The sequence below is a fragment of the Mytilus galloprovincialis genome, chromosome 5 (assembly GCF_965363235.1).
Source record: "Mytilus galloprovincialis chromosome 5, xbMytGall1.hap1.1, whole genome shotgun sequence".
NCBI classification, from domain to species: Eukaryota; Metazoa; Mollusca; class Bivalvia; order Mytilida; family Mytilidae; genus Mytilus; species Mytilus galloprovincialis.
Window position 1 is genome coordinate 96,265,610 of NC_134842.1, and position 20,090 is coordinate 96,285,699.

Below are 20,090 nucleotides of genomic sequence, written 5' to 3' on the forward strand. Positions count from 1 at the left end.
GTATATATCTCCCAATTGATACGATATTCCCGTGCTTGCATTTCCTATCATGATTTTCTTGATAGAGGGTTATTGCTCACAAGGAAGCTATTAAACCAAGAGTTCCAAATGGTGAAGTTGAAATCATCCCTTCGTAAATTTTACGGACGCCATGGCTAAAAATGAAAAAGACAAACAGAAAAACAATAGTACACATGACACAAAATAAAAAACTAAAGAATAAACAACACGAACCCCACCAAAAACTAGGGGTGATCTCAGGTGCTCCGGAAGGGTAAGCAGATCCTGCTCCACATGTGGCACCCGTCGTGTTGCTTATGTGATTACAAATCCGGTAAACAGTCTAATTCGGTAGGTCACATTCATGAAAGGGAAGGGGATTGTAGTTACGACGTAAGGAACATATCCGATATCATTTGTGAAACGGTTATTCCATAACGGTCATCCAACTCGTGATGGCGTCCGTAAAATTTACGAAGGGATGATTTCAAGATGTAATTGATGATGGTAAATCCATAACAGCTCTTTAACAGAAACAAAACTATTAAATGTTATTTTCGTTAATAAAAGTCGGTGATTTTACCCAATCATGATCTCTCACATATTTTTTGTAAAAGATATAAGCCAATAACAGTCCATTCTGTAAAATATTGTTCCAGGTTGTCCAGTATTTTACAGAATCGACTGTTAGGGGCTTATTTCTTACTTTAAACATTGTTTAACACGTCAAATTTGGTGAAGAAAAAAAAAAACAAACACAAACAAACTTTTGTTAAAATTTTATTTTCATCAAGTGTGTAAGTTGTAATGTAAATAAATTTTACTGACATTATCCTACATGTTAGCCTCTTTAAACAGTAGCTCAACTTAAACAGTAGACAAAAACTAAAGTACATTTGAAGGTAAACATCATGTATTGCTATAAGTACACGAAGACGCAGCGTATGCGTATAATGATTGTTGGTGTACGCCAGAACTACTTTATATATTTTCCGTGAATACTTTTACATGCATTTGGTGTCTCAAAATAGATAAAGACGATGCATGTAAATTATTAATGCGAAAAATGAAGAAAGTTGTAATTAGTGATTGTCTTGTTTTAAACTTTGGATTAAACTAAATGTGCATTCAGATATATTCGATTTCAGTGTGGATTACAAAGAGGGTGTAGATATAGCAGCTAATAATGGTTATATATATATATTCTCAACTTTGTATAGAACAGATTGACACAGTCCCCTTCTGTCTTCCTCGTTTACCAAAATTCATCTGGACTCGGAGTTTTCTTTTTAATGGTACCAATTGAATATCCCCCCTTTTTTCTGTTTTTTCTGCATGGTCGTGTCGTTCTTTTTTCGTTTATTTGCGTATCGATGTCCTTTTTGGGTTTTATTTCAAGTTACCGAAACATAAATTTGTCTTGATTTCTCTATGCAAAAAAACGCTGCGTTTCTGATTTTCTTTCGAAACAATGCATTGCAGGTATACATATCTTGGTTGTGTGTCCTCAATCATTTTTACCTCTGTAATCTAAACTGTGTGTGTAAAGGGAAGTGTCTGAAACTGTTAGGAAATTACATTGGAAAAAAATGTCCAATTGAATTCGAACTTTGATGTTATATATAATAAAATACTTTTATGAATCCACCCTTTTTCAATCAATTCATTACAAGAAAGGGTTTGATGTTGAAATTTATATAATACAATCAAAAACTGTCAAAAACATATGTAACAATCAAATTATTAAATCTAGCACCTACGTTAGTTTAATTTCAAGAGAGTATATCGCTTTAGAAAACACGATCACTACTAACAACGAACAACGTGCGAATCGATCGATTTGTTTAACAGATAACCTGCGGTAACGTGTTCCTTTATTATGCTTCCCGGATTCATCGTCGTTGATACGCGAAGTGTAACTGTTGCATTATATTCCTATTAAAGCACTACTATCAGATTTAAAAAAAAAATGTAAATCAACGCCAACACCTGAAAATTATAAAAAAAAACTATTGTAGTCCCTTAGTTCATGAAGCATGTTCTCGATGATTTACACTTTGTACACAGCGTAAGATTTAGGTTGTTGTTCAAATTCTTGATTACAGCTATTTGTCCAAGGAACATTATGTGGCTTGCACATCAACACTTGGTAAATCATTTACTTCAGATGAACGATTTTCTTTTGATTATTATTATATAATTGTTTTACTTGTGGTCTTTGTATTGCAGCATGAACTTTCAAAAGTTAGAAGCATTCTTTTATATTTATTTTCATGTTAATTGTATATGTATATACGTAGCTGATGATGTTAGAAAGAGAAAGAGCAACACCAGAGGTCGATTTTGATATCCAGAGATGGACGACGATAAATCTTTTGGAAAAAGAATTACCTAAAAGCAACAAAAACAAAACTTACAACGAGCATTATCAACCAAATTGTTGATAAAGAATATAACCCAAAACATGAGAAAAATGGCTGTTAAAAAAGTATTGGCAGTGTTAAAATCAATTTGAAAGTAATTTTTCATCTCTCAAGAAACTGTCTTGATGAGTCACAAAATTAATGTATTGAAAGGTGACTTTAATAAATGTGTTTGTGTAATTGTCATTTGTTTTTTTGTTGTATTTTTTTTTTCACATGAAGAAAAAAATAATTGGAATTGATTGGTTTTTTTTTAAACAGTTATTGAACTATCATGTACCTGTAAGAATCAATATTGATACCTTCAGCTGTCCAATATTTTAAGAAGGATGATTAGAGGGAAAATGATAGTCTAATCAATGAAACAAAGAACGGGTACAACAATAGAATGACGCCACAACAATGTTTTAATTATAAATAAGTAAATTATTAGTGTATGAAGTTCTTACTTTCTCAGATAGTTAATCTCATATTGGTTAGTCTTTTCGTTTATATCCCTTATGTTCATAAATGTGATTTATGAACATAATTTTTTTATCTTTAGCTTTCGAATTTGTTGTTCGGAGCGTTCATAATGAAAATATATCCAGAAAAACACTTCGCACGCATCAATTTTATATAGTGTTAAATCTATTTTCACAATATATGAAAAAATATATATGAAATATAATGTGTATCATTTTCCAAGCTTTAGATATTTATTTTGATTTGTGTTCTAGCACCAATTAAATTTATTTCAGACAAATACAGTTGATATGCTTACCTTCAACAGTACTAATAACAAGATTGTGTTCTGTCGTCAAATCTGAAACATAAATGTTTACTAGCAAAACAAGTTCTTATTAAAACAAACATCTAAAAATGTTTACATGATATAAATTTTATATAGTGTTATAACTATGTTCAACATATATGGAAAACTATATATCAAATATAATGTGTATCATTTTCGATTTTTGTATTTGTGTTCTAGCACCAATTACATTTATTTAACATTGTTTAAGATACATAAAGTTGATACACCTACCTTCGTTAGGACTAATATCAACAAGATTGCTTTTCGTCGTCAAATCTGTATTACAAAATGTCATTAGCAAAAAACGTTCATCTCAAAAATGAATACATGAAATAAGTAATTAGTCAAATGTTTGGTTCATGTAAAATTTAACCGAATGACCTAATTCGTGTCTTTGCAGTGATCACTGGCATGTTAATACTAAAGGTTGTGACTTTGAGTCTAGCTATTGACAAGGTTCAATAACCTTTGTCTTGCTGTACGAAAATTATCATGGTCAAAAGTGTAAACATTTCTTTCCTGACTTGAACTGTCAAATAATAACATTCCTGAACTCTTGAACTTTGTGTCTCTATAAACTTAAGATGTGGTAAATTGAATATGCATATTATTAAAATCTTGCTATTTGAATGACATTTGTGGGATTATTTATGCCTTGAATTGAAGAAATATCCATGTGATATGAAGGTGAATGAGCTGGTCTTTTTTGCATCTTATATCAGTTGTACGTTCCACCATTGACACCTGAATATTGTTCGACTTTAAGTTTTTCGTGTAGTTGTTGTTTTGGATATTTATATCCTCGGTAGTAGTACGAGTGTTATTGATGTTATTGATGTATACAAGTGCTCAAAGTCAAAGAGTACGTATACACTCAGAAAATCTGTATCTGAGCATTCATTGTACTTGTTGTAATGCTAAAACAAAATTACTACGCTGCTGTGATATCTGTCTAACAAAATTAAACAAAAAAAAGTGAAAGTCTAATTTATTCCTGAAATACAGTGCAATCAAAATAACAGTCTAATGAACAACATATGGCTGCAATTTATCCAGCCACAAATGAGAGTTTGCTGTTAAATGAATTCAAGATAGTTTGAAAGCTTTAAGATTATCATTGTAATACAATATCCTTACACGATCAAACCCCTTAAATACAAACTGTCTCAGAGGATATTTGTTAACAAAATATCATTATTACAATAATTCAAAAGTGGTTGAGGTTCATTTGCTATAACGGTACAAGATGATCAAATTCACATGATTGGAATCAAGCTTAACAAGTATAAGAGTTTCCATCAACCGGAACTCAAAGGTGTCATTGTTACAAACTAACAAAATTGTGTCTAAATTCCTTTAACTTCAATTGCAATTGTCAAATGAAACTACCGATATAGTAAAGTCAGGAATATATTATGACAAAACATCCTACAGGTATACAAACGTTCAGGTTTTTAGAAGGTGTACTTACCTTACAAATGGAAAGTAAGACAGTTAGACAGAGGTATAGATTTTTTTGGATATTTTTCGCATGAGGCATACGCTGCGGAAAACCTTTACAGTTTTAAAACAGTATTTATTTTGTTATACGTCAGTCTTTGTAGTGCTATATATCTATAATACTAAAATAACGAGGTCCAATTTGTCAGCCGTCATGGGGAAAAACGACAAATCAAAGAATTCAGCTTTATATATAGCTAATATAGGACAATGATGTAGATTGAAAATAACACCACTCCATACCCTTTTGTTTTCCACATAATTAACAAGTTCCGGTTCGAATCCGATATCGATACCAATAGTATATTTACCTGTTACCTATTACCTTGTCTGTATGTTCCGCATCTGACAGGTGGATCACCAAACGATGTATTTATGATTTTGCTATATGCACGTGTCATAATCACAGGGTTGACACTATACTAAATTCAATTATTGTCAAATTGTTTCTTATTGTAGTATTTTAATAAGTAAGACTTTCTAAGATAACAATACGAATACTAAAAATCTGGACTTTAAAAAGGCGTATAGGTACAGTTTTCAATTTGTTAGCGGGCATGACGTAAAACAGCGAATCAAAGAATTCAACTTTATTTATAACTAATATAAGAAAATGCTGTTGATCAAAAAATACTCCATTCCAGGACCTTTTGTTTCCCAAATAAATAATATTGCCAATTATTGATAAGTTTCAGGTCGACGGGTTCAAAAAGACATTTTGTGCTGACATAAATTTACTGTTTACAAATTTTTGAATGTTTTGAAAATACTACGGCTTTTCTACCTCAGGCATAGTTTACCTTAGCTGTATTTAACAAAACTTTTAGGAATTTTGGTTCTCAATGCTCTTCAACTTCGTATTTTATTTGACCTTTTTAACTTTTTTGGATTCGAGCGTCACTGATGAGTCTTTTGTAGATGAAACGCGCGTCTGGCGTATATACTTTAAATTTAGTCCTGGTATCTATGATGAGTTTATTTATCTCATAGGCTTAAGACTATGGGAAAATTATTTCGACGCCTATCCTACTACATCCCGTCTCTTTAAGAAAATAGTAGTAAAAGTCGGTTTACAAATGATATCATGCATGATTTTAACTAAGATATTTCAGAATATTTAACTTAGAGCTATCCCATTTCAAAATCATCATTTAATTTCACTGTTCAGTGTAAAGACGTTAAAAATTTCTTGAAGTCATTCCCTAAATTACAGATAAAATGATAACGTTTATAAGGATTTTTTTGGGGGGAGTTGTTTGGTTTATTTTCCAAAAGTTATCACCGCATGTTACATTCGTATAAAACTGAAAGAAAAAAAATTGCATGTAAAATTAACTGATAAAAGATCCCATTTGAGATAGTTTCCCATCAAGCGTCGACTCAAGATCAGCGATTATTATAAATTTAGTTAACTATAGAAATAATAAAGAAAAACGGGCTTCTTTCGTGAAACAAAATACCTGATTTTTTTTTACAGAATGGATCTACACTTTTCCATTGTCTCCTTGATCCATTGCACCTAATACAAAGATCTCCAAATGATGTCATACTCATATCAGAAGTTGTATAGGTGACAGCTACATTATAAAACAATCCAACTTTCTTTTTCTCGACTGTCAATGCATTTGTAATGTCAGTGTCCTACATGAATATACAATCAACAACCTGATAACCATCAATTAAAGTTACATTATCCGAATGGTAAGATTTATGATTATTTTATCAATAAATTGCCATGCTGAAATTTTATATCTTAACACGAACAAAAAAGATTCAAAGGGTGATAATACAAAATTAAAAACACACAATTATACCATGAATAGAACACAGTATTCCCATGACAACTCAGATGTCACGAAAGTGTCAGGTAAACCAGTGCTTCAAATAGCAATATAACTAAACAATAAGTATAAAAAGGGTATTGTACTCCTTCTTGTTACCACCAAAACAATACACTGATTTTGTAAGTACTTGATCTAGAGTCAGTAATGACAAAAGAAGAAGCATATTTTTATGTTTTTGGTCCCACTAAATAACACGATAATATAATGCGTTATGGAGAGGATTTTTCAAAAGCACATGAGCAACAAATGTGGACCAGGATCTGCTTACCCTCCTGAAGCATCTGAGTATCCTCAGTTTATGGTGAGGTAAGTGTTACTCATGAGTCTGTAGTTTTCGTTGTTGTATTTTAAATGTATTTGGTGTATTGTTGATTGTCTGATTGTTTTTTACTTTTTCTGTACCAAGTCAGACTATCTTGTCTACTTTCATGTTCGTTGTTGTTCATGTTGTTCGGTAAAGTAAAATTGTTTATACTTGTTATTCGCAAAAGTCACAGAAACGGCTATTATAATGATTTCACTTCAGCTGCTTGATGTTAATGGAAACAACATAATGATCCATGATACTAGAAAGGGACATTGTAAATACGATAACTACGTTAACAGAATTAAGCTATTGATGAAAACCAGTATGCCGGAATGTTTCTCTCAGAATAAAGAGCTAAAGTTAAACATGCTTACTGCAAATGTTGCTTGACACTCTGGAACTGGGTATATTTTATCAATCTTTAGACTGAAAGACACTTGTTGATTTTTAAAATTCAATGCAGTCGATACCATCTTTTGAGCAGGAGCATCTTTAGGACAAAAAATGTGCAATATATGTCAACATTTTCGTAATGAAATACTACTACTAGTACTATAAAAAGTAATTATGAAAATAAAAAGTCTTGAATTGATAACTAGAATTTCATTGAATGATATTGCTGATTTCACAGAAAACAAATAATTGAATAATATGTAAGGGTCTCAGAAAACGAGATCAATGATTGAAAACAACACAACGAATTGGTAATTCATGATAACAGAGTACTAATGCGATAGTAATGGATTTGAAACCGTTTAACTGATTGTTAATGCGATACAACAGATTGTAAATCAGAAATTATGGATTATAAATCCTAAATAGCAGATCATTTATATGATATTAGGATTATCAATCTAAGTTAACGGATTTGGGAAAAGGAGATAATGAATCATTAATTCGAATTCGAGATTACAGATCAAAAACCAAGATAATGGATTATAGATTAGATAATATGTATTGAGAATCCTAGATAATTGATAAATTATCATTTTTATTTGTCCTTTTAATTGCTCCTGTAGTCAGACAAAGTTTACCTCAATTGAATTTAGGTTTTATATATCGGTCCTTTTTTTGGCGTATACCTCCTGATGTTTCCCGCCCCTGGACTTCATATATTTTTTATTGAATGTTCCAGGTGTTGCCGAATCTAGATAAAGTGTTTAGATTGCATAACAATTATTTAAAAGAGTTATTATTTTTTTAATATTGTTAAGTTTTAATATATAAATCGGGACCAAACATGAAACTTTTTTGCGGATTCGCATTATCAAACAGACAAAATTGTGTGTAAACAAGTAAGATTTTAAATCGTTCTCAGTAAACTTTGCAAATTTTCAACATTAAGCATTCATCAAGGAGGGAGAGCCGAAATATGCATCGGACGCATAAAAATCATAAAGCATTATAGAATTCTAAATGTGAAATTATCAGTACTCATAGATATTTCATTAAGGAGATAGTGTAGGATACACATCAATTTTTCCCACAGCGCAATAATGTTTATAGAAATCCCATCCTTATTTCCAATGTAAACAAGAGCTTTACCCAATAATAAAAAGAGCGAGTTTAAGTCCTTATTTATGAGTCTCTTTAATTGGTGAACACTGTTCCAATAGAGTGATATATTTTAGTTTCTGTCTATGTATGTTACCTTCAAAATGTTGTTTGGGTATTATTTTTTTCTTATGGTTTTATGCTGATCATCTACTGTGTCATATTTACAACCGAAAATGTGCATTGGGTTAGATAATGTGTACTTCGTTTATCAGATTGAATCCAAGACACCTTATATCAAGTTATAAACTTACATTCATATGATATATTTTCGAAAGTGATCTCCTCTTTTGGATACTCCACAAATGAACTTTCCGTACTATTTATATTCGCAATACCACATTTGTATTTCTTGCTGTAATCTATTTCGCTAAAGTTAGATATTACTAGATTGGAATACTGAGTGCAAGACGATCTTATTTCCGAATATTTTTTTCCGTTCTTGTACTTCTCTGAAGGAATACCGTTAGTCATGATGAGTTCATTTTTCGGCTCGGTAGTCCATGTCCAGAAGATATGAGCAGTACAAGATAGACTGTTATGATACGTGCATTGTATACCAACATCTCCACCAAACACTAAAGGTTCTTCCATAACTTTCCATGTTATATAACCTGCTGAATACATTGAATGATAATAACATGAACAAGGTGCTACCAATCACAAGTTTTATACACAAACCATCGACCAAATATGCAAAGTATGTTATGGGAAAAAATCCAATGGTTGAGATGACACCACTTTTCAAATGCTATTCTGTTATATAAAATATTACTAGTTTGTTTAGTTTTAAGCTCAATTTGTCATAAAATGTGGCTTGCATCAAAAAGAGGCACCCAGTCTCTCTCCATTTGAATTTTTCAAATTGTATGCGTTTGAAAAAAAGTAGAATTTTTTTTATTACTTTCATTGCTTTTTTTATTTTTCAAAGGCCGGCTTTGTATAAAAGTGACACCTAACATCCACGTATTCCAACATCAGTTTGAATTCCGATAGCAAAAAATGACAATAATGATCATGTAATAGATCTGATTTAATAAGAAAAAAGGCCAAACAAAACAAAAAGGAAATTTCTTTAGTATTGGCAACGAAATTTAATCCATGCATTCTTAAATTAAACAATGCATTAGTAAACATTGGGATCTACTAAAACAGGATGCAGTTTGCAACGAAATATTTTCAAGCAAACCAATAATAGCTTATAAAAAGCATGAAAATATTGCAGATCTATTGACAACGACAAAATTAAAATAAATTGATATAGGTAAATCCCTGATGATGACGGGCCTACAATGCTTAAACCCTTTCATAAATAATTTACATTTATCATTAGCATATAATACAAAAACCGCCGAAATATTATATTAATGTAGGATTGATGAAAAGCAATTGAAAGTCTAGTAATACTAGCATCATGTGATCAAATTTTTGTAATATAATTACAATAAAGTACTAATAGTATGTATACGGAGTCTTCCGAATAAGATTTTTTGCTATCGGAATTCAGACTGATGTTGGAATACGTGGATGTTAGGTGTCACTTTTATACAAAGATTGCATTGGGGACTGTGTCCCACTTGCACCTTCCCTTGTATCATCATTTAGTTGATGATTCGTGTTCCCAATCTTTCTGGAATTCGATACTAATTAATCTTGTTTCTATAAATAATTTTGGCAATGCCATCATGACGGAAAAGCCTGTTAAACATTAACATATGTTAAATGTCACTGAAAAAATCCGCTTCCTCAGGTCAAAAAGTAATTTATTGTTCGGCACCTATGGTCAATCCTGTCTGATTCACACAATTGGCATTACTGTAACATTAGTACTTCTAACATGTTGTTGTTGAAAACAGATTCTGAAGAAAATGCATATATCATCACGTTTAAAGAGAAACACTGAGGATATTCCACATGTGAAATCTTTGAAAATAAAAAGCACACAGATAGCTTTTTCCGACGAAGCATTTGATGATAAGGACACATTAATAGAAAGCTATTTTTGCATTTTTTTGCGATCAGAATTTGGAATAAACAATAAATATTTTATTGGTTTATTCGAAATAACTAGTGCTTGGCACTTGATACCTAGTAAAGAAAAACAATAATATTTATTGTTTTTATTTATATTGTAATTTTAGAATTTATATTTTTCATTAAATTGGTATGTATTGCAGTACGTGTTACTCTTAACATAATTACAGAAGTAACAGAGCCAATGAAAATCAGTTTAGGCAACTACACCACGCCTCCTAACATTTCATTCTGTTGATATTGCATTGATAATAGTCTTTCATATACTAGTCTATGTGATCACAGATATGGCTAGACATTATAAGAAATATGCTAAAAGAAATATACATAAACGAAGGCTGAAAAACAAAGCTGCAATGCAGCAAAGTAAGCTAGAATTTATGCTATCGCAAGCTAGAAGACAGGTTGTTCATCTTTCGCATAGAAAATTAACTGATGACGAGTATTTGGTTTTATCCAGAGATTTGAATTTCATTCCTTCACCGTCAGTCAAAAGGGCAAAACAGGACTTATTACATGATTTTGATGAATTAGCCAGAAAAATGAGATGTCTTTAATTATATCTTGGTAACTTGGATGAAATTCATCCCTTCAGAGTTAAATCTGGACATACGCCACCTTTAACCTGCAACACCCTTGAAAATTACCTGTTTAATACAAAGCATGAACTATCTTCAATGCAAATTCGAAAATTTCGAAACAATCTAAGTCTTTCAAAGAGGTCCGGAATTTCTTCTCTGTTAAATGATGAATCATTAATCATTAAGAAAGCCGATAAAAGTAACAATGTTGTTATTTTAGATAAGGTCAATTACCTTCTTGAAGGCGATCGCCAATTAAATACACAACATTACACCAAATTGGAAAACTTTGACCTAAAAACACTTAGATGCAATATCAATACATATGTCAGAGGCATGTACACCAAAGGTGCTGTAGATTACTCCACATTTAATTACCTTAATAATGGTAATCTAATTGATTATGGGCCTGAATATATGCATATCTTGCCTAAAATACACCGATTAAATTAATCGGAATTAGTAAAAATCAATAAATATGGGTTTAACATGGATAACATAATGCCGCCATGTCGGCAAATCATATCTCAGATTGGTACTGTCACAGAATTTATTGGACGCTATATCGATTATGTTTTAGTACCTATGGTACAAAAACAACACACGTATATAAAGGATACGTCTGATCTAATTTACAAGTTGGAAAGAATTAAGCCTAATGCAGATTGCTGGTTTTGTAGTTTTGATGTAGTATCAATGTACACTAATTGCCCGATTGATAAATTATTATCGGCAGTTAGAATTTCGTATGGTCAGATTGATAAATCAGATTACAAAATCAAATGCCCACCGACGGAGGATTTAATCTATCTCCTCAGATCAATTTTAGAGAACAACATTTTTGATTTTAATGGACAGCTATATAAGCAAACAATAGGAGTCGCAATAGATGCCGTGACTATCCCGGAAGTCTGTGATATACTTATGTATTAAATTATGAAAGAAATTCTTTCTAAGTTTGAACATAGAAAAAATATATTTTTTTCTATGGAAGGCATAGTGATGATATTATATTAGGAAATAAAGGATTTGCTAGAGTTAGAAAATAATCACCATCCGTTCCTGAAATTCACACTAGTAGAATTCTCATCTAAAGAAATAATATTTCTTGATGTTTTAATATTTTCAAAGGAACTAGATTTTCTAATGAAAATATTTTGGATGTGAAAACACTTTAAACCGACAAATGCCTTCCTTTATCTAGATCGTAAAAGCTGTCACAGTAGACATGTGTTTGCGGGGTTTATCAAGGGCGAAGTAATCAGATACATTAGAACAACAAATAATGATGTTGATTTACAATATATTTTGTTACAGTTCAGATCGAACTTAATAAAGAGAGGATACAAGGAGATTGAAATCAAAAAGTACATAACTGAGGCATTATCATGTAATATATCTGATTTAATAAGAAAAAAGTCAAACAAAACAAAAAGGAAATTCCATTAGTATTGGCAACGAAATTTAATCCATGCATTCTTAAATTAAAACAATGCATAAGTAAACATTGGGACCTACGAAAACAGGATGCAGTTTGCAACGAAATATTTTCAAGCAAACCAATAATAGCTTATAAAAAGCATAAAAATATTGCAGATCTATTGACAACGACAAAATTAAAATAAATTGATATAGGTAAATCCCTGATGATGGCTGGCCTAAAATGCTTAAACCGTTTCATAAATAATATACATTTATCATTAGCATATACATGTAATACAAAAACGACCGAAACATTATATTAATGTAGGATTGATGAAAAGCAATTGAAAGCGTAGTAATACTAGCATCATGTGATCAATTGTTTGTAATAAAATTACAATAAAGTACTAATAGTATGTATACGAAGTCTTCCGAATAAGATTTTTTGCTATCGGAATTCAGACTGATGTTGGAATACGTGGATGTTAGGTGTCAATTTTATACAAAGATAAAAATAACACAATAGTTCTGAAAGAATATTTAAACCTGAGGAAGAGATTACCGTAGCTGTCTTTGGCAAAACCTTTTGGAATTTTGGTCTTAAATGCTCTCTGACTTCGTACTTTATTTGGCTACTTTTTTTTTTACTTTTCTGGATTCGAGCGTCACTGATGAGTTTTTGTAGACGACACGCGCGTCTGGCGTAAACACAAAATTTAATCCTTTTATCTTAGTACTACTATGATAAGGTCAATCTGGAAAGCATGAAATATCACGCTTAAGACAAAAGTACGCTTGTTCAATTAAAACGTAAAAACCATACTCTTATATGAAGCTGAGATTTGGAAAAAAAAAAAAAACCTGGTTCATAAACATCAAGTCTGCATTATCAACTGCCTCAGCCGCATCCTTAACATCAGATGGCATGAGAAGCTATCAAACAAAGATCTTTTGGAAAAGACCAACTAATCCCCAGTTGATGAAGAGTTAAAAAAGAGAAAATGGCGATGGATAGGACACACAATGAGGAAGCCAAAAACTATTTTTACAAGGCACGCCTTACTGTGGAACCCACAAGGAAAGCGTAGCAGGGGCAGACCAAGATACATCTGCAGAAGGAATGTTGCAGCCGAGATGGTGACAGAAGGGTAAAAGTGGCACGATCTGAAGAGGCTAGCAAAGAATATAACAAGGTGGAATAATATCGTTAGTGGCTTTTGTTCCACCAAGGGGCAACAGGATTAAGCAAGTAAGCATCTATGATGAGTTTATCTATTAACAACGGTTAAGGTGGTATGGGTGTCTTCCTCCATCTTGGATTGTAAAAAAAAAAGAGAACCTAAGGTCCAGATTTTCTATTAAGTTAGCAAAATGTAATGCAGGAATGCAAATATTTAATGTTTATTTTCATTTAAAATAACCAATTTATAAGAATATAAATTATAAATATTAATATTTTTGCAAGTGTTGATTATTTTTGGTTGTTTTTATCTTTTTTTAAATTGGCATTTTAAGCAGTCAGGGGCATTACTTAAACAAGTAACAATTAAAATTACCTATACAATTAATGTTGAAAACGAGGCTAATTTAAATATAACTTATATAAGTTATTTTTCTGAATATTATTTTTATAGGTGTCCAAGAATACAGATTTTACTAGCTTTAAAAAATTTTCACAGTTATCTGGTTATTTTTCCTTTGATATATGAAAACTAATTGTTCAGAAATACTGATTAACTTTCCGACGCACTTATCTTTCATACCGACGCTTCTGGGTCAAAGATTTGTCTCTTGGGACTATTAAATTATCATTTTCCTCTAAAATCTTGAAGTTAGACTGATTTAAATAGATAGATACTTGTGAATTAATTTAGACCTGAAGTTATTTATAATTTGTAACCTAAATCAATTACATATGTGCCTTAGATAAGTGTAATTGCTATTTTTTTCAAAAATGTTTAAAAAAACTTATTCAAGTAATATTTTTGTCATTAGTTTCAAAGTAACCCTTAATCTCTATACTCCTTTCAAATCTGATAAATTCTTTATTTTATGATATAAAATGTTGTTTAAAATCATGAAAACTACATTTAGTCTATGTTTCTATTGAAAATTAAAATAACTCTATTAAGTAATTTTATTATTTTTAAAATAAAAAATTACTTATATAAGTAATTAAAAAAAATAACTTGTTTAAGTAACGCCCCTGACTGTTTAAGGGGAGGTAACTCTAAATAAAGGCAACAGTAGTATACCGCTGTTCAAAACTCATAAATCCATGGACAAAAAACAAAATCGGGGTAACAAACTAAAACCGAGGGAAACGCATTAGATATAAGAGGAGAACAACGACATAACACTAAAATGTAACACACATAGACAAAATCCCATGAGAATAACAAATATAACATATATATATATATAACATCAAAAAAACCAAATACATGAATTTGGGATAGACAAGTACCGTGACACGTCTTATCGCAATGTGAATTTGCACTCAAAAATAAGAGAAAACAAACGACACAACGTTATAATGTAATACACACAGAAACGAACTATAATATAACAATGGCCATATTCCTGACTTGGTACAGGGCATTTTTAAAGGAAAAAATGGTGGGTTGAACCTGGTTTTGTGGCATGCCAAACCTCGCACTTTTATGACCATGTGAAACATAACATCAAAATGACAACACAGGACTACAATATAAATAAATTGGAGAACACAATTGACAAAGAATCACACGAACAACAGCCAACAAAAGGCAACAAGTTCAAAATTTTAATACGCCAGAAGTGTATTTTGTCCACACAAGACCTACGTGTGACGCCCAGATACAAAAGTTTGAAAGCCGAAACGAGTACAAAGTTGAACAGCATCGAGGACCAAAAGATCAAAAAGGTTGTGCCAAAAACGGCAAGGGTTTTCTGTTAGTTACCAGAAAATCCCTATAATTTAGAATAATTTATACTTTTGCAAACAGTAAATGTTATAAAATGAATATTCAAAAAGATGTACATGATAAAACTGAAGTATTAACTAATTACAGGAAACAACTGAAATACATTTACATAACCAGACATTTGAAACACAAACGTAGACACATCCGAATAAGTTTAAACCTCTACGCCAAGTGACGTCCTATTTGAAACTGAAAAATGACGAAAAAATGACGTCATTTGAATTTGTAAAACAGATCATCAAAAAATGAAAAATAACGTCACATAAGAATGAATAAGATAGAATTAGGATGATTTAAGATTATATATTTGAACTAAATACTGATATTGCATTTAATAACAAAGCACATTTAAATACTTATTAATATCAAACTAAGGTAGCAATTAACTATATTATAAAACTATGTCTAAAACAGTGCATTTTCTGAAGAATTCTACATGGAATTTTCCTATTTTGTATTTTAACCGTAAAAAACGTACGGTGACCCTATCTTTTCTTTTGATATTCTCAAAGCATTGTCTGAAAGCTATATTTTCCTTAAGTATTTAACAATTCTATCATTTTGTTTAGTTTCTAATCACTAAATGGTGTTTTTTCCTGTATAATCCATTCAAAATTTGTCATTTTGTTACGTCCTGTAGCGTGAGAAAATGCACGGTGACTTATCATTTTTATTTTATTTTTCAACATATATCAATAGATACTATGTTTTGGAAAAGTATGAACAAATTCTAACATTTTTATTTTAGACTTCCATACCACCTTAAACACAAATAATCACTCTTGGTTTTTCGTTTTTTTTTAAAACACGAAATTAAATTGTTATCTATCCTATTTAGTTTTAGAAAAAAATTAAGCATATTTAGATAGGATGAAACAGAAATATCCGATAATATTTAGGTATAAAAAGAAGAGGATAAAATGAAGTTCAAGTTGTAGGTTAAATTACAGCCTTCTTTAAATATGCAAAATCCACAGCGAAAAGTAAGTTATAACAGTCATATACCATGGAAGTCCACATGTACAGCTGTCTAGTGTTGCAGTCTGACATAAAATTATGTGATTTAAAAAATACTTGTTGACAGTTTGTCAGCACATGATATGGTTTTAACATTAGTTAATATCATAGGGTCAGATTATATTATGTTATACATCATCAAATGAGATGCAGATGTTGATTTTTTTTAAATTTCTGATTACCCGGATGTTGCGGACAAACATCTACAGCATAACTGATTACAACGGCTAACAGTAATGCACATTAATTTGCAACACTTTAAAAAAATGATGTACATGGAGCTCAATTAATGTATCCAGAAGTAGAAAAGCATTCCAATATGCAACTATAAAGACGGCCAGTATGTTAAGGTCGTTAGAAAAATTTGAAACAAAATAAAACAGAAAACTAACAAAAATCATTTGTATTTTAATTCTTCCATATAAAATTATCAGCTTTGAAAAGAATGTTTCATTTAAATCATCGACATTAATTAATGATTTTGAATATACTTCAAAGCTAGGAGAAGAAGATGAATGCAATATTGATGACCTCCACACATCAAAAGCACTAAAAAAAGGTAGGCACTTCTCAAAAGTGGACAAGCACAAAATATGAAAGATTGGTAAACTGAAATTTGCATCCTATAGAATTGACACTTTTTATAATGTAACTTTAACACTGTCAATGCCCACATGATTTGTGAAAGATGCATCTGGTAACTATGTAGGTTCGTCAATGCGAAATGTAGCACCAGTTTTATTTGCCACATGTGGAGCAGGATCTGCTTACCCTTCCGGAGCACATGAGATCACCCCTAGTTTTTAGTGGGGTTACGTGTTGTTTATTCTTTAGTTTTCTATGTTGTGTTATGTGTACTATTGTTTGTCAGTTTGTCCTTTTTATTTTAAGCCATGGCGTTGTCAGTTTATTGTCGATTTATGAGTTTGACTGTCCCTCTGGTATCGTTCGTCCCTCTTTTATGAGTATACAAAGAAGTTTGTTACATATCAAGCTTCTTCAACATCCAGAAGATGTGAATGGAACGTAGAATGAAAAAAAAGGAAAGTCTCAAACAGCTGATTGAATCTGCATATATATGAGTAAAGAAAAAGAAAATGGACAAAATTATTGAAAAAAGTAAAATCACAAAAATACTGAACTCCGATAAAAATTCAAAACGAAATTTCCCTAATCAAATGGCAAAATAGAAAGCTCAAACACACCAAACGAATGAATAACAACTGTCATATTCCCGACTTGGTATAGGCCTTTTCTTACGGCTATGCATTATATGAATGAGACTAACATGTCTTCCAGTGTACTGGTACATTCTTAACTTACATGTTTATATAAGAGCGTATTAGTCTAGCATAAAACAGGGGTCATATTCATATAATATAAAGATGCCAACGGACTATTTCTAGACGATATCATGTTTACCTGTCCCCAACATCATCACCTAAATTTCATATGCATAAAAACACTTCTTTAAGCAGAAGATCACTATTGTTACTTATCTATGTTTATCTGCCGACGTTCCCTTGTCACCGTCTTGTTGTTTTCACATATCTCAACTTGCTCGATTTAGTCATGTATGTAACAACGTATTTGATTTTAGCGAAAGAAATGTCCGTTTTACTGAAAATATATTATTTTTGGCTTGTCGATTTCAACTACTCAAAACATTTTTTTTCATCATTACGTACATGGACATCATTCGTACGATTAATACAAATCAACATAAAGACGTCTTTAACGTTCAGGTATTTCGCTTCCAATAGTTTATGGAAAATACAAAAATATTGTCATTCATCTCAAAATCTTATTAAACCTTTAGCAGACTAATTCAGAAGAAATATAGTTACAACACTGTTGTCAAGACCTATGGCATATTTTGAAATTTATATTGATTCACACAGATGGGCTTTGAACCGGAAATTATACAACCAGTTGTTGACAAAATATGGGTTAAGTTCTTGACATATAATCTTGATTGTATGATACTAAAACCCTAACTAGAGGTTTGTGCTTGATTTTCAATTGATAAAGACATACTCTTTCAATCAGTTTTGTTGAGGTCTGGAGCTGGTAATTTTATTGCTAAAAATCCTTTGTTAATTTCGGTATCAGTGTCGAAAGTCTCTGTTATTACTTATTCTGACATTAGACTCGGTACGTATTGGTGTGTGTTTGTTTATTCTAAATTTGCTAGATGTATAGGAGGGTAGATCTCACATGTGTTACTCCGTCGCATTTTGTTGTCATTACTTGCTTACATGCAACTGATTTGAAATTTACCATATCAGGAAATGAGAATACATCATCGAGGAATGAAAAACACATCATGGTTGAGCTCGGATGCGTCTTATGTGTAAGCAGACCCTGCGCTAAATTGACACCCCTTCGATTTATTACTTTTTTACGGAAATTTTGTTTGTCATTTGCTTATGATGTGTATTCCGAAAATTTCATAAACTACCAAATCATATAGCCTCAAAATATATTCAATTACAATTAAGAAATGTATAAAAGGTAGATAGAGACTTAATACATGTAATATAACACAATTGATCGAAGGACGTTGACGAAATCTTCAAATCCAAAAATTTGTTTAAAGTTTAATCCTTGCAACTGTTATCATGGTTATAGATGAAAAGAAACTTTTTTATTGTCCTACATGTATCGTAAATATTATTTTTGCATATTGTTAGTTATTTTGAGGCAATGTAAAACTGATAAACAATAAATAGCGCAATTGATCATATAACGTCGACAAGACCTTCAAATGCCTCAAATGCTTTGTGGCGAAAATGACAAGATTGTGGACAACAAAATTATATATACAATAAAAAGCAGTAGTGCAGTCAAATAACTGAATTGTCAGTCAATTCGTTGTAATTGATATTGACCCGCGGTAAAAAAAAAAATAATTGAGCAGATGAGCACAAAAAATCGACATAAATGAAGTATTTGTATATAGAATTAATATTATAAATCTATAAAAGCAAGAGCAGAAAAGACTCATGTTTAGCAATTGAAATACCATGAACAGTATAAGTAAAAAATAAAACTATCTGTTAAAGAATGGATAAATGAATTGTGCAAATTTTAACAAATAATAAAAAGTGAAATACAAAATTATATATTCATTTTATCTATTCAATTACTGCGTTTAAGGTAGATAAGGTGTCTTCCTCGATCTTTGATTTGGAAATACCAGAAAACAAGGTCAAGATCTTTCATAGAATGTGCAAATTTTTAGAGTAGTAGGTAATTCATGTGTAAGAACTTCCACTTCCATATAGAAAATGACATGTTTTATTATATTAATGGTTGTATTTTACAAAAACAGAACACTTTTGTTTGATCAATTTTTTTCCAATTTTGCCACATAAGGGGAGGCAACTCAAATGCAAGGGCAGATAATTCAGATTACGGTACTTTTACAATAGAATGTGTTAGGAATTTACCTATTTTATAATGTAGCAAGAAAACGGGACCGGTGACCCCATTGTTTCTTTTTCTCAACTGAAAGCATAATCGGTTTTTTTGCATAGTCTATACAGAATTTGTCAATTTTGAACACCGTGTAGCGTGAAAATAAGCCTGTTGACCTATTCTTTTTATTATTATTTTTTTAAAAGCATGATATAAACTACATTTT

The 20,090-nt window shown here is 31.1% G+C and overlaps 2 protein-coding genes across 2 annotated transcripts in view; one reads left to right on the forward strand and one right to left on the reverse strand.

Annotated features, from left to right (window-relative positions):
* Positions 1-20,090, forward strand: part of LOC143076802 (uncharacterized) — a 493,545-nt gene that overhangs the window by 395,203 nt on the left and 78,252 nt on the right. The gene's annotated exons all lie outside the window — the stretch shown is intronic.
* Positions 2,696-20,090, reverse strand: part of LOC143076936 (uncharacterized) — a 39,216-nt gene continuing 21,821 nt past the window's right edge. Inside the window, exons 3-8 of the mRNA XM_076252834.1 lie at positions 8,679-9,041; positions 7,245-7,360; positions 6,180-6,360; positions 3,451-3,495; positions 3,187-3,228; positions 2,696-2,703 (exon numbers count right to left, since the gene is read on the reverse strand). Of these exons, the coding sequence (XP_076108949.1) occupies positions 2,696-2,703; positions 3,187-3,228; positions 3,451-3,495; positions 6,180-6,360; positions 7,245-7,360; positions 8,679-9,041 (755 nt within the window). The remainder of the gene's footprint in view (positions 2,704-3,186; positions 3,229-3,450; positions 3,496-6,179; positions 6,361-7,244; positions 7,361-8,678; positions 9,042-20,090) is intronic.